At 41.4% G+C, this 19,611-nt stretch overlaps 1 protein-coding gene across 2 annotated transcripts; it reads left to right on the top strand.

Annotated features, from left to right (window-relative positions):
- Positions 1-642: 642 nt before the first annotated feature.
- On the top strand, positions 643-17,853 carry ssna1 (Sjogren syndrome nuclear autoantigen 1). Of its 2 annotated transcripts, none has more exons than XM_062989044.1 (4): positions 643-977; positions 6,811-6,885; positions 13,800-13,999; positions 17,096-17,853. In XM_062989044.1, coding segments are annotated over exons 1-4 (372 nt in total). In that variant the 5' UTR covers positions 643-976; the 3' UTR covers positions 17,192-17,853. The 2 variants fall into 2 exon arrangements, with proteins under 2 accessions (XP_062845114.1, XP_062845115.1); XM_062989045.1 differs by lacking the exon at positions 643-977 and adding an exon at positions 5,869-6,029 and having other exon boundaries at positions 6,654-6,885.
- Positions 17,854-19,611: the final 1,758 nt, after the last annotated feature.

The following is a 19,611-nucleotide window of genomic DNA, read 5'->3' as shown; positions in this document are numbered from 1 at the left end:
TTTTATTTTTTTTATTTTACCCCTTTTTCTCCCCTTTTAGTGCATCCAATTGTTCAATTAGCATCGCGCTTCCTCTCTGTCTATGCCGAACCCTGCCCCGACGGAGGTGATTGAAGCTAACCCGTATCCCCTCCGAAACACGAGCAGCAGCCAGATGCATCTTTGCCACCCACACATTGACGAGTTTGGCGCCACCCAGCGTTGCATGCGGAGAGACACACCCTAAGGGCACCCTCTCCCATCTCTGTGTAAGCGCCTCCAATCAGCCGGCAGAGAACGTAATCGCATTCTGACAGAGAGAGACCCACATCCGGTTCTTTGTCCCACCCCCCATATGAGCAACCGGCCATATAGCCACTCAGCTTCGAACCGGTAAAGCAAGGCTGGATTCGATACCACGGTCTCAGAATCCAGCCCTGGTTGCAGCGCGTCTCTTTTTACCGCTGCGCCACCTGAGCGGCTTGTAATCATTTTTTTAAATTACATTTATTTTGATAATTTGGTTGAGGGTTGTAAAGTCCAGTACATGAAGTCCCCCATTTGAGAGATCATTTTTCAGCACATCTTTCCTTACTAAATGCCCTTTATTTTTCCAAATAAAGTTAAACAGCCTTTTATTGACGTTACAATGACATGGTGGTGGTGTGTTGTCCCCACTTCCGGGTTGCAAGTACGCTGTGCGCGTTTGGCTGCCGCTTTGCTCCGGTTCTTTCTTTTCTTTTCTTTTTTTCTTGTTTTAGTTGTTTTTATGTTTAGGGTCTTTTAGGTGTTAGGTGTCTGGACACACTACGTTACTGGACTTTATGTATTATCTGCCGAAAGCTTACACTGGAATATCTTCCCGGCTGGACCTTCTGCCGCTGCTGTTGTCTGCTATCTGCTGTTTGCTGTGCTGTTACTCATACATGTACACTGATACCTGCCTAACACGAGCTTTCCCTTTCACTACCCGCCCGGTACAAACCAGCTTCATCCGAGTAAGTCTGTACTCTCTCGTCTGTGGTGTGTTTGTTCCTCCTTATGTCTTGATGAGTAAATAAAACTGCTTTTTCACGACGTAGGCTAGCGGTTGTGACTAGTAGGCTAACGTGGTGTATTTGCTTGATGTATTTACTTGGCTGTGTTTCTGTAGTATGTCACAATGAGTTTTATTAGCCAGCTCCTAGCAGCTGTAGCCGCTGAGGGTGTCCTGGTGCTAATCGGAGTAGTTTTCTGTGTCATTTGGGGTCCCGAAGTGCTTCTGCAAATCACTATGGCAACCACATATACTGCCAGCGAACTTATACAGCTTAAGGACATGAGCTACAGGCTCCCTCCTGCTGTGTTTCATACCTGTTTACACTTGGGAATAGCTCGTCGTCCACGCTATATTCACCGTGGCTCCCGCTCCACTCCATTCTGGAGCTATCAAGCGGCAAAACCTGGATTTATCCCCCGCATCTGGAGCTTGAGCCGCCGCTGTTCCAAACCTCAACGCTCAGTGGATAATTCATTATTGCGGCAAATTCCGAAGATTCCTGATTGGTCAGCCACGCATAACCCCGCCCCGTGTTCTATCGCTAAATTCGCTCTGCTTAATGTACGCTCCATTAACAACAAAGCGCCTATTATAGCTGACGTCATTTTGGACAATAACTTTGACTTTATTCTGCTGACTGAAACATGGCAGCAACCAGGTGAATACCTGGCACTGAATGAAGCCACCCCCCCCGGCTTTCAGTATATTGATAAGCCGCGCACAACTGGTCGCGGAGGTGGACTGGCAGTCCTTCATCGCTCTACCTACAGGGTCCATACAGTGTTTCTTCAGCCTACTACCTCTTTTGAATGTCTTGCTCTGAAAATAGCTGGGTCAAAGCCCTTATTGATATTGCTGGTTTATCGTCCGCCTAGATCAAATTCTGTACCTACTTTTTTATCGGAGCTGTCTGAACTGTTAGCTTCGCTCTGTCCATTATTTCCATCAATGATACTGTTGGGTGATTTTAACATTCACATTGACTCAGGGAAATGTGTCCATGCCACGGATTTTCTTAATGTGCTGCACTGTTTTGACCTCACTCAACATGTGGCTTCCCCCACTCACTCTCATGGTCATATCCTGGACCTGGTCTGTTCTACCCCCTCTGTCTCCCTTTCAAATTTGCATGTTACAGAGTTTCATGTTTCTGATCACGGAGCTGTGGTATTTGACCTATTGCTATCACTCCATTCTACAAGAAAGCATGCCCCTCGCAGCATTGTTTTTAGGAATCTTAGAAATGCCAGTCCCGCTGTTCTTATGAATACCCTTGATCAGTTCTCTATTCCCCAGACTATGACATCTCCTGACGACCTTGTCATTCATTACAATAACATAGTTTCAGCTACACTTAATTTGCATGCTCCTCTTCAAAAACGTGTTGTGACCTTTCGCCATTCTGCCCCTTGGTTTACTCCAGAGCTCAGGTTAATGAAAGCACAAGGCCGCCAACTGGAGCGCCTCAGTAAGAAAACTAAACTGACAATTCATGCGGTCGCTTATAAGGATCATATCCTTGCATATAAAACTGCTCTAAATAAGGCTAAGATTGATTTTCATTCTGTTAATATCACTAACTGCCAGGGAAATCCAAGAGCTCTTTTCTCTACAGTAAATAAACTGCTGCGGCCTGCCAATAGTTTCCCACTTACTCCCTCAACAGCTCTCTGTAGTGACTTCTTGTCCTTTTTTAATGGGAAGGTTAGTAACATCTACTCAGAGTTTCATTCTGTTACCTGCCCCCTGGATCGTACAGAGCCATGTTCTCCAGTTAACCACTGTTTGTCCTTCTTCCACCCTATTGATGTTAGCTCTGTAGCCAGGCTTATCAAGGGTTCCAGATCGACTACTTGTATTCTGGACCCCTTGTCTACCACCCTGGTTAAAGCATGTCTGCCATCGCTTTGTCCTCTTATCACTAATATCATAAACGCTTCTCTCAGCTCTGGACTTGTTCCCCCTAACTTAAAGCTTGCTAGCATTAGTCCAGTGTTAAAGAAGCCGGGACTTGTGCCTGATGACTTCAAAAACTATCGTCCCATATCTAACCTGCCTTTCCTGAGTAAGCTACTTGAACGTGCAGTTTCATGTCAACTCAAGGAGCACCTGACTTCCCATAACCTCTTTGAGCCATTTCAGTCTGGTTTTAGAGCTAACCACAGCACCGAGTCTGCCCTTGTGAGGGTTATGAATGATTTACTTTTGGCAGCTGATTCTGGCCTAGTTAACATTCTGGTACTGCTTGATCTAACTGCAGCATTTGACACGGTCTGTCATGACACACTGCTGCACAGGCTGGAGAGCTGGATAGGGATCACTGGCATGGCACTGGCGTGGTTTCGGTCATATCTCACTGACAGGCTGCAGTTTGTTTCCCTGGGCAATTTCAGGTCGGATACCGTACCTCTCTTTCATGGTGTCCCGCAGGGTTCTGTACTCGGCCCTCTTCTTTTCATAATTTATATGTTTCCTCTTGGTGATATTATCCGACAACATGGTCTTCAGTTTCATTGTTATGCGGATGATACTCAAATTTACATCTGCACTAAACCCTCTGATACATTACCTCCTGATGCACTGATCAGCTGTTTAACTGATATAAGAAAATGGATGGCTAAGAACTTCCTGAAATTGAATAACAACAAATCTGAAGCCATTCTTATTGCATCACCTTCTACATTTAAGAAGATTGGTCAACCAACAATATCTATCCCAGGGTTCATTACGTCCTCTGTGGCCCAGGTCCGCAATCTTGGTGTTATACTGGACTCCACACTTACCTTGGAGGCTCATATAAACAACGTAACTAAAATAGCCTTTTTCCACCTAAAAAATATTGCCAGACTACGTCCTTCTCTTCCTAACTCTGTAGCTGAAACCCTCATACATGCTTTCATCACATCCAGGTTGGACTACTGTAACTCTGTATTAATCGGGCTTCCTTCCCGTAGTCTGAAGAAGCTTCAGTATGTTCAGAATTCTGCAGCAAGAGTTCTCACACATACAAGCTCTTGGCAACACATCACTCCTATACTAAAAGATCTGCACTGGCTTCCAGTCCAATATCGCATAAACTACAAAATACTCCTCTTAGTATTCAAGTCCCTGCATGGTCTGGCTCCTGACTATCTCTCTGTTCTGCTGACCAGATACTGTCCTTCACGCTCGCTCCGGTCTGCTGATGCCAGCTTGCTCTCTGTACCTCCTGTCAAGCTGCGCATGTACGGTGAAAGAGCGTTTAGTGTTGTTGGCCCAAAGTTATGGAACACCATCCCCCTTTATCTCCGCTCATGTTCCTCCTTGACAATTTTTAAGAAGCAATTAAAAACTTATCTCTTTAGAACTGCTTTCCATAATTCTTAGTTTTATTGAATACTTGTTTTTAATTTGTTTTTATTCTCAATATTTGCAGTAGTACTATTTACTTTCTTATGTTTTATTACTCGTTTTATACCTTTTCTGTTGTTCTCTTTTAATTTCTTTGATGTGTAAAGTGTCCTTGTGTATCCTGAAAGGCGCTTATAAATAAAATTCTATTATTATTATTATTATTATCTAAAAAAACTATAGCTATCTATAACTATTACGTGATTGTGAGGTTCATCTGCATTGAAAAGCCGAGGGAGCCTCTCAAAAGTGCATGAAGCCGTGTTATAGTTACATATTTCTTAGTGACAGGGCGGCACGGTGGCTAAGTGGGTAGCACTGTCGCCTCACAGTAAGAAGGTCCTGGGTTCGATCCCCAGGTGGGGCGCTCCGGGTCCTTTCTGTGTGGAGTTTGCATGTTCTCCCCGTGTCCGTGTGGGTTTCCCCGGGATGCTCCGGTTTCCTCCCACGGTCCAAAGACGTGCAAGTGAGGTGAATTGGAGACACTAAATTGTCCATGACTGTGTTCGATATAACCGTGTGTGAACTGATGATCTTGTGTAATGAGTAAATGCTGTTTCTGTAAAACATAACGTTAAAATCCTAATAAACAAACAAACAAACCTAGTAACATGTACCATTGGCTACAAGTCCTACAGTACGGCTACAGTAAAAAAATATATAATTCTAAAAATGATGACAGTAAATTTTAATGTAATAAGCAATGTAGTTACCTAGTGACATGTTACACCTACGACACCTAAATTACAGAAAAAGCCCTACAGTGTGGGTATAGTAATAAAGAATAAAATGTAAAAAATTAACAAAAATGGTAAAACAAACATTATATGATGAAGGTTGTAGTAGTTTCCTAGGTTATATGAAAATTTATGTTTCTCAATTGTTGTTCATTTTCTATATTTCATTCTTTATTACTGTACCCATGCTGGGCGGCACGGTGGCTAAGTGGGTAGCACTGTCGCCTCACAGTAAGAAGGTCCTGGGTTCGATCCCCAGGTGGGGCGCTCCGGGTCCTTTCTGTGTGGAGTTTGCATGTTCTCCCCGTGTCTGCGTGGGTTTCCTCCGGGAGCTCCGGTTTCCTCCCACATTCCAAAACAAGCAGCCAGGCTAATTGGAGACACTGAATTGGAGATACTCAATAGGTATCTAGCTGCTAGGATGCATAAACCAGTGCATTGTAGTGCAGGTCCCAAGCCCAGATAAATAGGGAGGGTTGTGTCAAGGAAGGGCATCCGGCGTAAAAACTGTGCCAAGTCAATAATGCAGATCACGATCAGCCGGCGACCCCTAACGGGAAGAAGCCGAGGGAATTGATTAATTGACTGCACCCATGCTGTAAGACTTTTATTATGTAATGCTATTGTAGTAAGTAATGCAAGTGACTTGGGCTGCGTCCGGAATCGCATACTTCCATACTCAATAGTACGCGAAATGAGTACGCGAGAGCGGTTAGTATGTCCGAATACATATTATACACAAAGAGGTACGCGAGAAGTACCCGGATGACCTACTTATTGGGCAGCCATGTTTGAGTATGCAAGCGATGCACACTTGCGGTCCGTTAATGTATCCCATAATGCAACTGGAGCTGCGTAGGCGTTCGAAGCGTAATAAGAAACAAGTAAGATAGCGGTCCTCTGTTTACAAGTGTAAGTAAGATAAATAAAATAAAACATTTTAAAGACGAATTAATAACAAAAACACGATAAATATCCAAAAGTTTGGCGAGTGGGGTTTGTAATGAGTCTGTAACCATGGTGATATTACGTCATCACGTCTCACGTCATCACTTGACGTTGGAAAGATGGCGGATGTAGTGCGTAGCAGTGTTGTGTGCATACTGCATACTTCTGTACTGGAAGTATGTACTTTTTTACCTGCAGAGTAGTGCATACTTCCTCCAATCTAGTGCATACTCTGTAAGTATGCGATTCCGGACGCAGCTTTGGTAACTACTACAACCTTCGTCCTATGAAAATACATATGACTAAATTATGTAATTTTAAAAAGTATTATTATTATTATTATTATTATTTTAATGATGATGATAATCATTATTACTATAATAAATAGCCACAGACATAATTTAAAAAGAGCTTTCACAATTTTAAACAACAAAATTGTTCTCAGGAATACATTTACTGCAAAGCCTTTTATCTCTTAATGCGTTTCAACGGTGTACCATCAAAATTTGTATCCCGCTCTTATTTTGGCATGAATCGCGTTTTGATGACGTAAACGCCAGCGGACCTTGATAAACGGCTTTCTGAAGTTGCTGTGGATACAGGAGGGAGAGTTGAGCTGATCAGTACTCGAGGTTTGGTTAATAAAAGTAATAAAGTAACACATTCATCAGTAAACTAAGCTGATAAAGTTTATATTTGCACTGTATGAGGGATCAGTGGTCGATCAGTACTGGATCAGAATGAGCCAACAAGGAGCTGCACTGCAAACCTACAACAACGAACTGGTCAAGTGTAAGTAACCAGTTAATCCAGCTTCTTACAAATCACCTAGTAAACACGTCATGCATTATATAAAATATTGATTAATTAATTAATAATGCGAAAATATTCTGGATGTAGTGATTGTGTAACTAATGTGAGTTTTTCTTTAAAAAGAAAACAGATGTATGGTCTCAACGTTCTTAAAATCGCCGATTTTTGACATTAGCAGTTGTATGTATGAATGAATGAAGTCGAAATAAAACATTTTGTATGGGTTATAACATCGTTAATCGTTATTCTGCAAATGTACCAACAAGTGGTTCACCACCTATCAGTCAGCTTCTCTAGCACATGAGTGTACAAACGTTATATTTGCGGTTAATGTGAAATGTTCTGATTTTTATCAGTCAAGTTAAAACAAAAAAACAATTCGTAAAATCTGTATATCCATACATAAACTTTATATTAAAAACAGCAAATTAAATAATAGTAAATAATTTATTGTGGTGTTACTGTACACCTTTAAGACATACTTGTATCATTGCTTCTGTTTATCATCATCTATAGTAACTAACTACAATGTAAAATGTTAGTTTATAGCTTTTTTTAAATAATTGGCTGCAATTAAACAATTAGTTATTAAATAATTAATTATTTATTTATTATTTAACTACAGCTAATTCAATTCATGTAAATCATTTATTGTGGTGTAACCCTCACCTTTTTATTCGACATACTTGTATCATTGCTAATGCTCGTCACCATCTTTTGATTATAATTAAGCAATTACTTGTTATTAAATAATTAATTATTTATTTATTATTTAATTACAGCTAATTAATTTAATGTAAATCATTTACTGTGGTGTTACGCCCATACTTGTCACCATCTTGTAAAATGTTAGCTTGTAGCCTTTAATTATACTGTAGCGTCGCCACTGGGGGCCTGGCACGGGCTTTACCCAGAAAGCCTTGCAGCAGTGGTGTCTAGGCTCACCGTAGCTGTGTGTCCTGGTGTTGGGAGTAGGGTGGCTGCGGTGAGGGCTGGGTAAGTAGCTTATATGTGTGTATGAATGGGTGTCTGTCCCTAAACCACTGAGTGAACTGCCAAAGGCAGCTCACTTGCGGCCCCGAGGCTATCCTTCCTACTCGCCGGCGCCACATTGGTGTCAGAAGTGGGATCGTGGTGTTTGGGTGGCTCTGATGGTTTGGTGGGCCAATATGCCCGATCTGTCCGATTGCGCTAGCCCAGGTGTTGCTGCGGGGGCATGTGTTACTGGCGGCTGGGAGGACGGTGTTCGTCTTCTTGTGCCCTGCCCACTGATCGGGTCAGTGCGGTGTTCCAGTAGGCCAGGTGCAGCAGTGGGTAGAACGGCGGCTCGGCAGTGTAATGGGGTGCGGTCCGGACATGGAGCCACCCAGTGGACGCTGGTGAGTTGGTCACCGGGTTGGTTGACCATTAGGGAGGGGGCAATGTAGCGTCGCCACTGGGGGCCTGGCACGGGCTTTACCCAGAAAGCCTTGCAGCAGTGGTGTCTAGGCTCACCGTAGCTGTGTATCCTGGTGTTGGGAGTAGGGTGGCTGCGGTGAGGGCTGGGTAAGTAGCTGGGTAAGTAGTCTGTTGTATGATCGTATGTGTGTATGAATGGGTGTCTGTCCCTAAACCACTGAGTTGCCAAAGGCAGCTCACTTGCGGCCCCGAGGCTATCCTTCCTACTCGCCGGCGCCACAATACTCTACTTCACGTTTCAGTTACCCAACAGCTTTTTTAGAATGAATTATTTATTGAAAGAATTAGCTGTAATTAGATAATTATTTAATTGCAGCTAATTAAATAAATGTAATAAATCATGTGGTGTTGCTACCCACCTTAATTCGACATACGTGTATCGCTGCTAATGCAAATGTAAATCATTTATTCTTTGATGGCTAATGTCAAATGTTCGCTTATAGCCTTAAATTCTACTGTTTTATTTCTACTAATTTCAACTAAATTAGTTATTTGAATAATTAGCTTTAATTAAATAGTTCATTACAGCTAATTAACTAAATGTAATTAATCATGTATTTAATCGACATACTTGTAACATTGCCTATGCTTACCAACCCCTCTAGGTAACTATACTAGGTAAAATAGTAGCTTATAGCCTTACATTATACTGTTAAAATGTAATAAGTTCTTCGATGTTTTTTGCTTTTGAATGGAAATAAAAGGCAGCCCATTTAAGAATTATTTAAATAATTAGGTGTAATTATTAAACAATTAGTTGTTATGCGATAATCAATTATTTATTTGCGTTTTAATGACAGCTAATTACATTAATGTAAATCATTTAGTGTGGTGTTAACCTACCACCCACCTTTTATTCGACATACTTGTATCTTTGCTAACACTTGTCACCATCTCTTGGTTGTAATTAAACAAGTAGTTGTTATTAGATAATTAATTATTTATTTATTATTTAATTACAGCTAATTAAATTAATGTAAATCACCCACCTTTTATTCGACATACTTGTATCACTGCTAATGCTTGTCATCATCTCTACTTAACTACAATGTAAAATGTTAGGTTATAGCCTAAGCCGCTCAGGTGGCGCAGCGGTAAAAAGACACGCTGCAACCAGGGCTGGATTCTGAGTACCTCGTATCGAATCCAGCTCTGCTTCACCGGTTCAAGGCCGAGTGGCTGTATGAGCAACGATTGGCCGGTTTCTCAGTTGGGGGGGCGGGACAAAGAACCGGATGTGGGTCTCTCTCTGTCAGAATGCGATTACGACCTCTGCCGGCTGATTAGAGGCGCCTGCATAAGAGATGAGGAGGCGTGCCCTTAGGGTGTGTCTCTCCGCACGCAACGCTAGGTGGCGCCAAACTCATCAATGTGTGGGTGGCAAAAATGCATCCGGCTGCTGCCCATGTTTCGGAGGGGATATGGGTTAGCTTCGATCCCCTCGGTCAGGGCGGGGTTCGGCATAGACAGAGAGGAAGCACGATGCAAATTGAACAATTGGATGCGCAAAAGGGGAAAGAAAAAAAATGCGATTTTAAAGCCTTTGAAAGAAAATAAGAAGCAGCCCCTCCGCTTCTTAATAAATAAATTATTATTTAAATAAGTAACGTTAATTAAATAGTTAATTACAGCTAATTAACTAAATGTAATTAATCATGTGGCATGTTGCTACCCAATTTTAATCGACATACTTGTAACATTGCCTATGCATATCAACATCTCTAGTTAACTATACTAGGTAAAATAGTAGCTTACGTTATACAGTACCAATTGTTTTTCATTAATTAGTAATTAAATAAATGTTATTTAATTACAGATAATTAATTAGCTTTAAGCTAACTAAAAGTTAGTCAGGGTTTATCAGGATGGCACTAGTGATGTCAATTTCTTTTAACCAATACCCGACATTAACCGACATTATTACTTGAGTTGCATATCAATAAGTCTTTATACTTTATTGATTACAATACAGTGCCACAGTTAACATGGCAGTAATGTAAAACAGTAAGCTGAACATAATATATAATATAGATTTTACATCAAGTCTGTAACAACCTGTTCATTACAAATGCTGACTAAACATGCTAATCATAATAAAGAAGCTTTTCCTGACCCCTGTAGCTTAGGTATTACACCAAGTCATGAATAGAGATTTGCCATTATACTGGAAGAAGATGCAAAATATTCAGCTCAAGTGTTTCAGCCACAGCTGTTGCCAACGTGTGTATAAAAACATTTGAGGACAGTTTGGGAAGGGCACTTGTGTGTTCCAGCAAGACTGTGGCCCTGTGTACTAAGAAAGGTCCATAAATACAGTGGGGCCAAAAAGTATTTAGTCAGCCACTGATTGTGCAAGTTCTCCTACTTAGAAAGATGAGAGAGGTCTGTAATTTTTATCATAGGTACACTACAACTATGAGAGACAAAATGAGAAAAAAAAAATCCAGGAAATCACATTGTAGGATTTTTAAAGAATTTATTTGTAAATTATGGTGGAAAATAAGTATTTGGTCAATAACAAAAGTTCAACTCAATACTTTGTAACATAACCTTTGTTGGCAATGACAGAGGTCAAACGTTTCCTGTAAGTCTTCACCAGGTTTGCACACACTGTAGCTGGTATTTTGGCCCATTCCTCCATGCAGATCTCCTCTAGAGCAGTGATGTTTTGGGGCTGTCGCTGGGCAACACGGACTCCACAAATTTTCTATGGGGTTGAGGTATGGAGACTGGCTAGGCCACTCCAGGACCTTGAAATGCTTTTTACGGAGCCACTCCTTCGTTGCCCGAGCGGTGTGTTTGGGATCATTGTCATGCTGGAAGACCCAGCCACGTTCCATCTTCAATGCTCTCACTGATGGAAGGAGGTTTTGGCTTAAAATCTCACGATACATGGCCCCGTTCATTCTTCCCTTAACACGGATCAGTCGTCCTGTCCCCTTTGCAGAAAAACAGCCCCAAAGCATGATGTTTACACCCCCATGCTTCACAGTAGGTATGGTGTTCTTGGGTTTTTCTTCTTCCACTAAACACGACGAGTTGAGTTTTTACTAAAAAGTTCCATTTTGGTTTCATCTGACCACATGATATTCTCCCAATCCTCTTCTGGATCATCCATATGCTCTCTGGCAAACTTCAGACGGGCCTGGACATGTACTGGCTTAAGCAGGGGGACACGCCTGGCACTGCAGGATTTGAGTCCCTCTCGGCGTAGTGTGTTACTGATGGTCCCTTTGTTACTTTGGTCCCAGCTCTCTGCAGGTCATTCATCAGGTCCTTCCGTGTAGTTCTGGGATATTTTGCTCACCGTTCTCATGATCATTTTGACCCCACGGGATCGAGGGAGATTATCAATGGTCTTGTATGTCTTCCATTTTCTTACAATTGCTCCCACAGTTGATTTATTCACACCAACCTGCTTGCCTATTGTAGATTCACTCTTCCCAGCCTGGTGCAGGTCTACAATTTTCTTCCTGGTGTCCTTCGACAGCTCTTTGGTCTTGGCCATGGTTGAGTTTGGAGTCTGACTGTTTGAGGCTGTGGACAGGTGTCTTTTATACAGATAACGATGTGAAACAGGTGCCATTAATACAGGTAACGAGTGGAGGACAGAAGAGCTTCTTAAAGAAGTAGTTACAGGTCTGTGAGAGCCAGAAATCTTGCTTGTTTGTTATTGACCAAATACTTATTTTCCACCATAATTTACAAATAAATTCTTTAAAAATCCTACAATGTGATTTCCTGGATTTTTTTTTCTCATTTTGTCTCTCATAGTTGAAGTGTACCTATGATGAAAATTACAGACCTCTCTCATCTTTCTAAGTAGGAGAACTTGCACAATCAGTGGCTGACTAAATACTTTTTGGCCCCACTGTACATGGTTGACAAGTTTGGTGTTGAGGAATTCCTTTTCCTTATACAGAGCCTGATCTTGACCATATTAAACACTTTTTACTGAGTGGCACAAATTCCCACAGACACTTGCTCTTTTAGTGATTGTGTGTATGCATTTTATCTCATTTGAGCTACTTATAGTTGCGACCTAGGGCAGTTGTAGCCTAGCAGTTAAGGTACTGAAGTAGTCATCAGAAGGTTGCTGGTTCAAACCTCACCACTGCCAGGTTGTCACTGTAGGGCCCTTGAGTAAGGCTCTTAATCCTCAATTGCTTAGACAGTACACTGTCAATTTAGAGTTAAAGGGTGCCACCAGTGGTAACCAGGCAGTAGTGGGACTTGAACTAGCGACATCCCCTTTAGTCCAGTACATTAACCGCTGAGCTAACACTGCCCAAGGCAGAGCTCATTACATGAGTGGGACATGTGGCATTCTTTGTTGTTGATTTAACTCCTTAATTTATCACTTTTGCATGGTTCAGCAAAAAGTGTGCTGAGTAACGCGCTTCTCACTTCTCAGTATGTAAACAAATGTAAAGGTTTCCTGTAGTGAGAGGGTTATTACATGACGGCCTGGTCTACGAGGCCCTATCTTCCTGCAAATTAATTGTAAATAGGAATTCATCCTACATCAAGAGCTACTGACCGTAACTGTGTATAGGGGAAAATTTAGCACTGATATAGAAACTGATTAAGTGAAAGTGGTTAATGCTCCCATGTCGGTTCTTTTTTATTAAAAACAAATGCTCAATTTGTCCTGATTAGTTGAAAATGGAAATTTGGCCCCATGTGAATAAATTAATGACCCATGCTCACTTACACTGCACCATATTGAGCATCACACTGATGCTTTTAGTGGTGATTATGTTGTGCAGAGAACAGTCATCATTTCCTTATTCATTAACCACAGATCAATAAGGCAGCAAATCCACCATTTGCATGTTTTAAAGAGTTAAAGGAAACCCTAGCATGTGCAGAAAGCCCAGATGAACATTGAAAATTGATGCCAGACTGCTCACAGACATTAAACAGAACCAAGGATTGAACCTTGCTCCCCAGGAGCAGTGCTGCACCTACGAGACAAGGACCGTTTCTTGGGTGTGCAGTGCAGTGGACTACAAATCTTTTCCCTATTACCTCCCAATTTAGATAAACCCACACCCAGAACAAAGAGAGCCGCAGACTATCAAGTGCCCCTTCCAACTCGCATTTAGACACCGACCACTTCTTTTCACCTGTCAGAGAGGGTCTCACAGAGAGCAGTATCACACACTGCTATCTCTGAATTAACCATCACTTGTGCAGGTGCCTTGACCAGCCAGTAGAGGTCATCATTGCAGCAGCAATGAGGAACCCATTCAACCTTTAATACCCTCAGGCACAGCCTACTGTCAATTGCACAGATGAGAGTGAAACTCGAGAGCTTGAGATTTCAGCATTGGTGGGCTTGAGCATTAAATGCATAGCTTAGTCAGATTTAATTAAGAAATAAGCTATGCATTCATCTGGGTTCTGTAATTAAATTTGTTGTGTTTCTTCAGGCATAGAGGAGCTCTGCTTTAAAAGGGAGGAGCTGAATAAGCAGATCCAGCAGGAGGAAAAGGAGAAAGCTCGTCTCCAGCACGACATCCGCGTGCTGACTGAGAAGCTGAGCCGCGTAAATGAGAGTCTGTCCCGCCGCCTCACCGCCCGTGCCGATTTCGATCGCACCATTGCAGAGACGGAGGCGGCCTACATGAAGGTTTGGATTTAGACTTGAAGTGGTCATTTTAATATAATAACACTAATGCAGGTAGAGTGATACCACCCCTTTATAAACAAAAGTGCTGTTGGTGGTGTCGAAGCTGGTGCGGGTTCCTGCGAACTGGTGCACGTTTAAAGAACGGACCCTTGTTTACACCGGTTTGAGTGCCCAGCGATTATGTATGAAGATATGGGTGTTCTATCATCGGCGTCTGTGCACGGCAGTGCAAGTCAAGACGCAATGCAAGTGCTTCGTTTGCTTCATCTGTTATGATTGTGTACGGTTTTTATATGCAGGGTGTTGCACTGACATCTGTCACCGTCAAATTCTGTGACCTCAGTGGGCACTTGTTCTGATTTCTATTTATGTGCACAAGCATCTTATGCCTTTGCTGAGGTTCTCTTCAATGGCAAAAAAAGTGTGTAACCACAGATACTATGTGATGCTACGACATCCCCCCTTCCCTAATCGGCCACTTGCGTCATATTTTTGTTGGTTCCAGACCAACAAGATTATGGGGCCAGAACGTCACCAACTTTTCTGGCTGAGAACCAGATTTTTGCAGTGTAAAAGCACCGAACTGTTGGACATTTTTGGAACTATTGGAAATGCTATGTGAGTGTTCTTGACCTCAAAGGATAAAGATGTAGCTAAAGCATTATTAGGCAGAAATGAAAGTGACTGGAGAACCAACAAGACAACCCCAAAAAATTAAATACTTTTACAGGTGGTGGCCAAAGACACATTCCCTCCTTATCCTTACTAACTGATTTTCGGATAACAAAGGCATTGATGCCGTGACTGGCCACCAGACCTGAATCCACCAAGCTGTGCCTTAGACTGTCCAGTTGCTCACTGGTGCCCTGATCCAGGTCTGGGCGGAGATCTCCCAGGATACCATCCACAGTCTACAGTGGGGCCAAAAAGTATTTAGTCAGCCACTGATTGTGCAGGTTCTCCTACTTAGAAAGATGAGAGAGGTCTGTAATTTTCATCATAGGTACACTTCAACTATGAGAGACAAAATGAGAAAAAAAAATCCAGGAAATCACATTGTAGGATTTTTAAAGAATTTATTTGTGAATTATGGTGGAAAATAAGTATTTGGTCAATAACAAAAGTTCAACTCAATACTTTGTAACATAACCTTTGTTGGCAATGACAGAGGTCAAACGTTTCCTGTAAGTCTTCACCAGGTTTGCACACACTGTAGCTGGTATTTTGGCCCATTCCTCCATGCAGATCTCCTCTAGAGCAGTGATGTTTTGGGGCTGTCGCTGGGCAACACGGACTCCACAAATTTTCTATGGGGTTGAGGTATGGAGACTGGCTAGGCCACTCCAGGACCTTGAAATGCTTTTTACGGAGCCACTCCTTCGTTGCCCGAGCGGTGTGTTTGGGATCATTGTCATGCTGGAAGACCCAGCCACGTTCCATCTTCAATGCTCTCACTGATGGAAGGAGGTTTTGGCTTAAAATCTCACGATACATGGTCCCGTTCATTCTTCCCTTAACACGGATCAGTCGTCCTGTCCCCTTTGCAGAAAAACAGCCCCAAAGCATGATGTTTCCACCCCCATGCTTCACAGTAGGTATGGTGTTCTTGGGTTCTTCTTCTTCCTCCAAACACGACGAGTTGAGTTTTTACCAAAAAGTTCCATTTTGGTTTCATCTGACCACATGATATTCTCCCAATCCTCTTCTGGATCATCCATATGCTCTCTGGCAAACTTCAGACGGGCCTGGACATGTACTGGCTTAAGCAGGGGGACACGCCTGGCACTGCAGGATTTGAGTCCCTCTCGGCGTAGTGTGTTACTGATGGTAGCCTTGGTACTTTGGTCCTAGCTTTCTGCAGGTCATTCATCAGTTCCCTCCGTGTAGTTCTGGGATTTTTGCTCACCGTTCTCATGATCATTTTGACCCCACGAGATGAGATCTTGACCCCAAGGGAGATTATTAATGGTCTTGTATGTCTTCCATTTTCTTACAATTGTTCAATAGTTGAAGTGTACCTATGATGAAAATTACAGACCTCTCTCATCTTTCTAAGTAGGAGAACCTGCACAATCAGTGGCTGACTAAATACTTTTTGACCCCACTGTACATACCATCCCACTCTATACAAATCTATTATTTTGCCCTAAACTAATGTAATACATCCATAAGATGGTTCACATAGTTTTAGAATAGCTTTTTTTTTTTTTTTTATAGATAATAGGTTTTCAAAAAAGCACATGCCCAGATTATCTGATTCCATGTTACAAAACATTTAATTTAAATACAACACAAACCAGTGGACATTCCTGCCACATCCCACCCCCACAAAGCTACTCCAGTAATGATCTCGTCAGTCCTGTATTGTTTTTTAATTAGCCACATGTGGGGGGGAGTGTGCCTGCATGTACAGCATTCATTAAGGTTATTATTACTACCCACAGAACAACTGAAACCTACTACTGAATTCTAAAACCAGCTTCTAATTCAGTGACATTAAAGTGCCCTAAAGCCCCTAGTACTTTAAAACAATACTTAACTAGTTTTGACATAAAATTCATGGCCAAAAGTATGTGGACATCACCCCCCTCCTCCAACTGCATTTATATCAGCATCCACTCTACTGTTTTGTACAAGGGTGCCCAAAATTGGCCACTAGTCTGCTGGGTGGGGAAAAGAAGGGGTCGGGTTTTCAAAGCTGTGTAAGGACCATGGTTAGTAGCCCAAGGCACTTGTACAGAAGTGGAGGAACGCGGCGATCAGCGTGTGACTCTGGCCTCATGCAATTATTAAAGTATGGGCTTTTGCAGGGGTTGGTGGACTGTGTATGTGTCAAATATACTTTCTACTGAAGAGATCAGGGTCCTCAGTCGAGAAAGACTAATTGGCTATGCTAAATTGTACAAGATTGCCTGGGGAGCAATCACCATTTAAATTCATCACAACATGTCTTTATGGACCTTGCTTAAAAGTGGTTACACACCTGTACTCAGTAATTAGGGTTGTTCCACATACTTTTGGTTATTTAATGTATTTTGGCATGGTTGATTTTGATTTTAAACTAAGTAAATATAATTCTCATTACTCTCATTTCAGATTCTAGAAAGTTCACAGACCCTGTTGAACGTTTTAAAGAAAGAGACGGGGAACCTCACCAAAGCCACAGAGCCCAGGAGCAGCAAAGACTGTTGACGTCTATCCTCTTTGTCTTCCATGTTTCTCATGTCTAACTTTGTTTTTCCTCCTGTACTTTACTGTTTGTCTCCACACACTGTCAGCATTTAACCCCGGTCATATTTGAGGGCTGATTTGTACTTCCATTACTCAGCTTGATGATTTAGGTTATGTAGAGGACAATATACCTGTAACCCAAGTGAAATAATTAGGGGGTTAATGCGTTAAAGCTTTCATCTTCGAAATACGGCTCATTTTTACCTCTAATTGGCTGCAAATATTCCGACAACCCTGATTTCTTTGACTCAGCTGGCATAGCTTTAATTATGTCCGCCAACAGTAACTGTATTTTACAATAATAAGTTTTATTTATAGTTCTGTTCATTATAAAATAAACTATTGGTACTTCCTTTCTTAGTCATTTTTAATATTAGGAATAAAGGTGCTAAATATTATGACACGTCTATGCAATTCTTGCCCTATTGAAAGTAAATGTAAAGAAAAGGGAGGTGTTTTTGTGTAGTAGCTCATGTTTGCACACTTGCAGATACAGAAGTAAAAATCAGCCCTATGACGAGCACTGTATATATATCAGATATATGTATTTTGATATTACTTTACATTTTACTATAGTAATTTACTGTATTCCAATATGTTTTAATAAAGATTATTTCAAGTGATTTTATTTACTATCTTTACCAGTATTAATTGTGTAAGCCATTAAAATGTGTAAAGTAAGCCAGTACAAAATGTACAACAGATACGCTACTGTCATTGTATATTGTAATTGTATACCTTCATTTATGGTCCAAGTTCATCTGTATGGTAGGTGTAGCTTATAAAATAGTGGCTTAAGAATGTACATACCAACAGGTGTGTGTGATAACATGCTTGGTGAGTGTATATCAATATGTTCAAAGATAGTCATTATGTCTCTTCACTTAAATGTGAGTCATCCATGTCTGGACAGATGTTGGCTTTTGCACCTTTCGCTGATATCAGTCTGGATGACCTTTTTCATCTTTGGCACTGAGAACTTCTATTTTGTCCCCAAAGGCAAGCTGAAATGTAGACTCATCTGATTTAAGCACACATTATCTTTGAGTCCATCTGAGATAAAGTGGGGCCCAGAGAACTAGACGGGTCGGACTGAGATTTCTCTGAATTTTCTAAATCGACTACTTGACTGGCTAAGGGCATCTCCAAAATATCAAAACACTATATTTATAAGCCCATTATTTATGTATGTCATGTTAGCACATAGCTAAACGCTTAGCAAAATAGCTTACTAACAGCTGATACAAAATGCTACAAATTTTACCTCAAATTCCTCTAATAATGTATGTAGGTAACGTTAGCACATAGCTAAAAGCTTAGCACATTATCTTACTAACAACTGATACAAAATGCTACAAATTTTACCTCAAATCCCTCTAATAATTTAAATATCTGATGTAATTGGTTTCAATTCTTCTTAATGTCTCAGAAATACTCACAAATCAGAAGCTTTTCTTAATACACCGATCAACATTAAAACCACCTCCTTGTTTCTATACTTACTGTCCATTTTATCAGCTCCACTGACCATACAGAAGCACTTTGTAGTTCATCTGTTTCTCTACATACTTTTTTAACCTGCTTTCACCCTGTTCTTCAATGGTCAGGACCCCCACAGAACCACTACAGAGCAGGTATTATTTAGGTGGTGGATCATTCTCAGCACTGCAGTGACACTGACATGGTGGTGGTGTGTTAGTGTGTGTTGTACTGGTATGAGTGGATCAGACACAGCAGCGCTGCTGGAGTTTTTAAATACCGTGTCCACTCACTGTCCACTATTAGACACTCCTACCTAGTTGGTCCACCTTGTAGATGTAAAGTCAGAGACGATCGCGCATCTATTGCTGCTGTTTGAGTCGGTCATCTTTTAGACCTTCATCAGTGGTCACAGGACGCTGCCCACGGGGTGCTGTTGGCTGGATATATTTTTGGTTGGTGGATTATTCTTAGTCCAGCTGTGACAGTGAGGTGTTTAAAAACTCCAGAAGCATTGCTGTGTCTTATCCACTCATATGAGCATAACACACACTAACACACCACCAAGCATGCAGAGAAACAGATGGACTACAGTCAGTAATTGTAGAACTACAAAGTGCTTCTATGTGGTAAGTGGAGCTGATAAAATGGACAGTGAGTGTAGAAACAAGGAGGTGGTTTTAATGTTATGGCCGATCGGTGTTGTTTAATGTTCATGTTGAGTTGAGAGAAAAACTGACCAAACACATAACCACCTTCCATTTATTAAACATTTTTGTTTGCATGTTTAACAGTGCTCTTCTCTGAAATCAATGACAAATATAAATTCTAAAAGTAAAATTTGCCAGTGACAGAAAAAAAACCCAAAAATATAAATGATTAAACATACAGTACATGAAAAT

Source organism: Trichomycterus rosablanca, chromosome 26 (genome assembly GCF_030014385.1).
Source record: "Trichomycterus rosablanca isolate fTriRos1 chromosome 26, fTriRos1.hap1, whole genome shotgun sequence".
Lineage (NCBI taxonomy): Eukaryota > Metazoa > Chordata > Actinopteri > Siluriformes > Trichomycteridae > Trichomycterus > Trichomycterus rosablanca.
The sequence above is the reverse complement of the archived record's forward strand: the minus strand, read 5'-3'. Positions and strand labels throughout refer to the sequence as shown.

Coding starts and splice junctions, on each gene's coding strand:
- ssna1 (XM_062989044.1), top strand. Junction 6,886..13,799: donor CAACAACGAACTGGTCAAGT/GTAAGTAACCAG, acceptor GTGTTTCTTCAG/GCATAGAGGAGCTCTGCTTT. Junction 14,000..17,095: donor CGGAGGCGGCCTACATGAAG/GTTTGGATTTAG, acceptor CTCTCATTTCAG/ATTCTAGAAAGTTCACAGAC.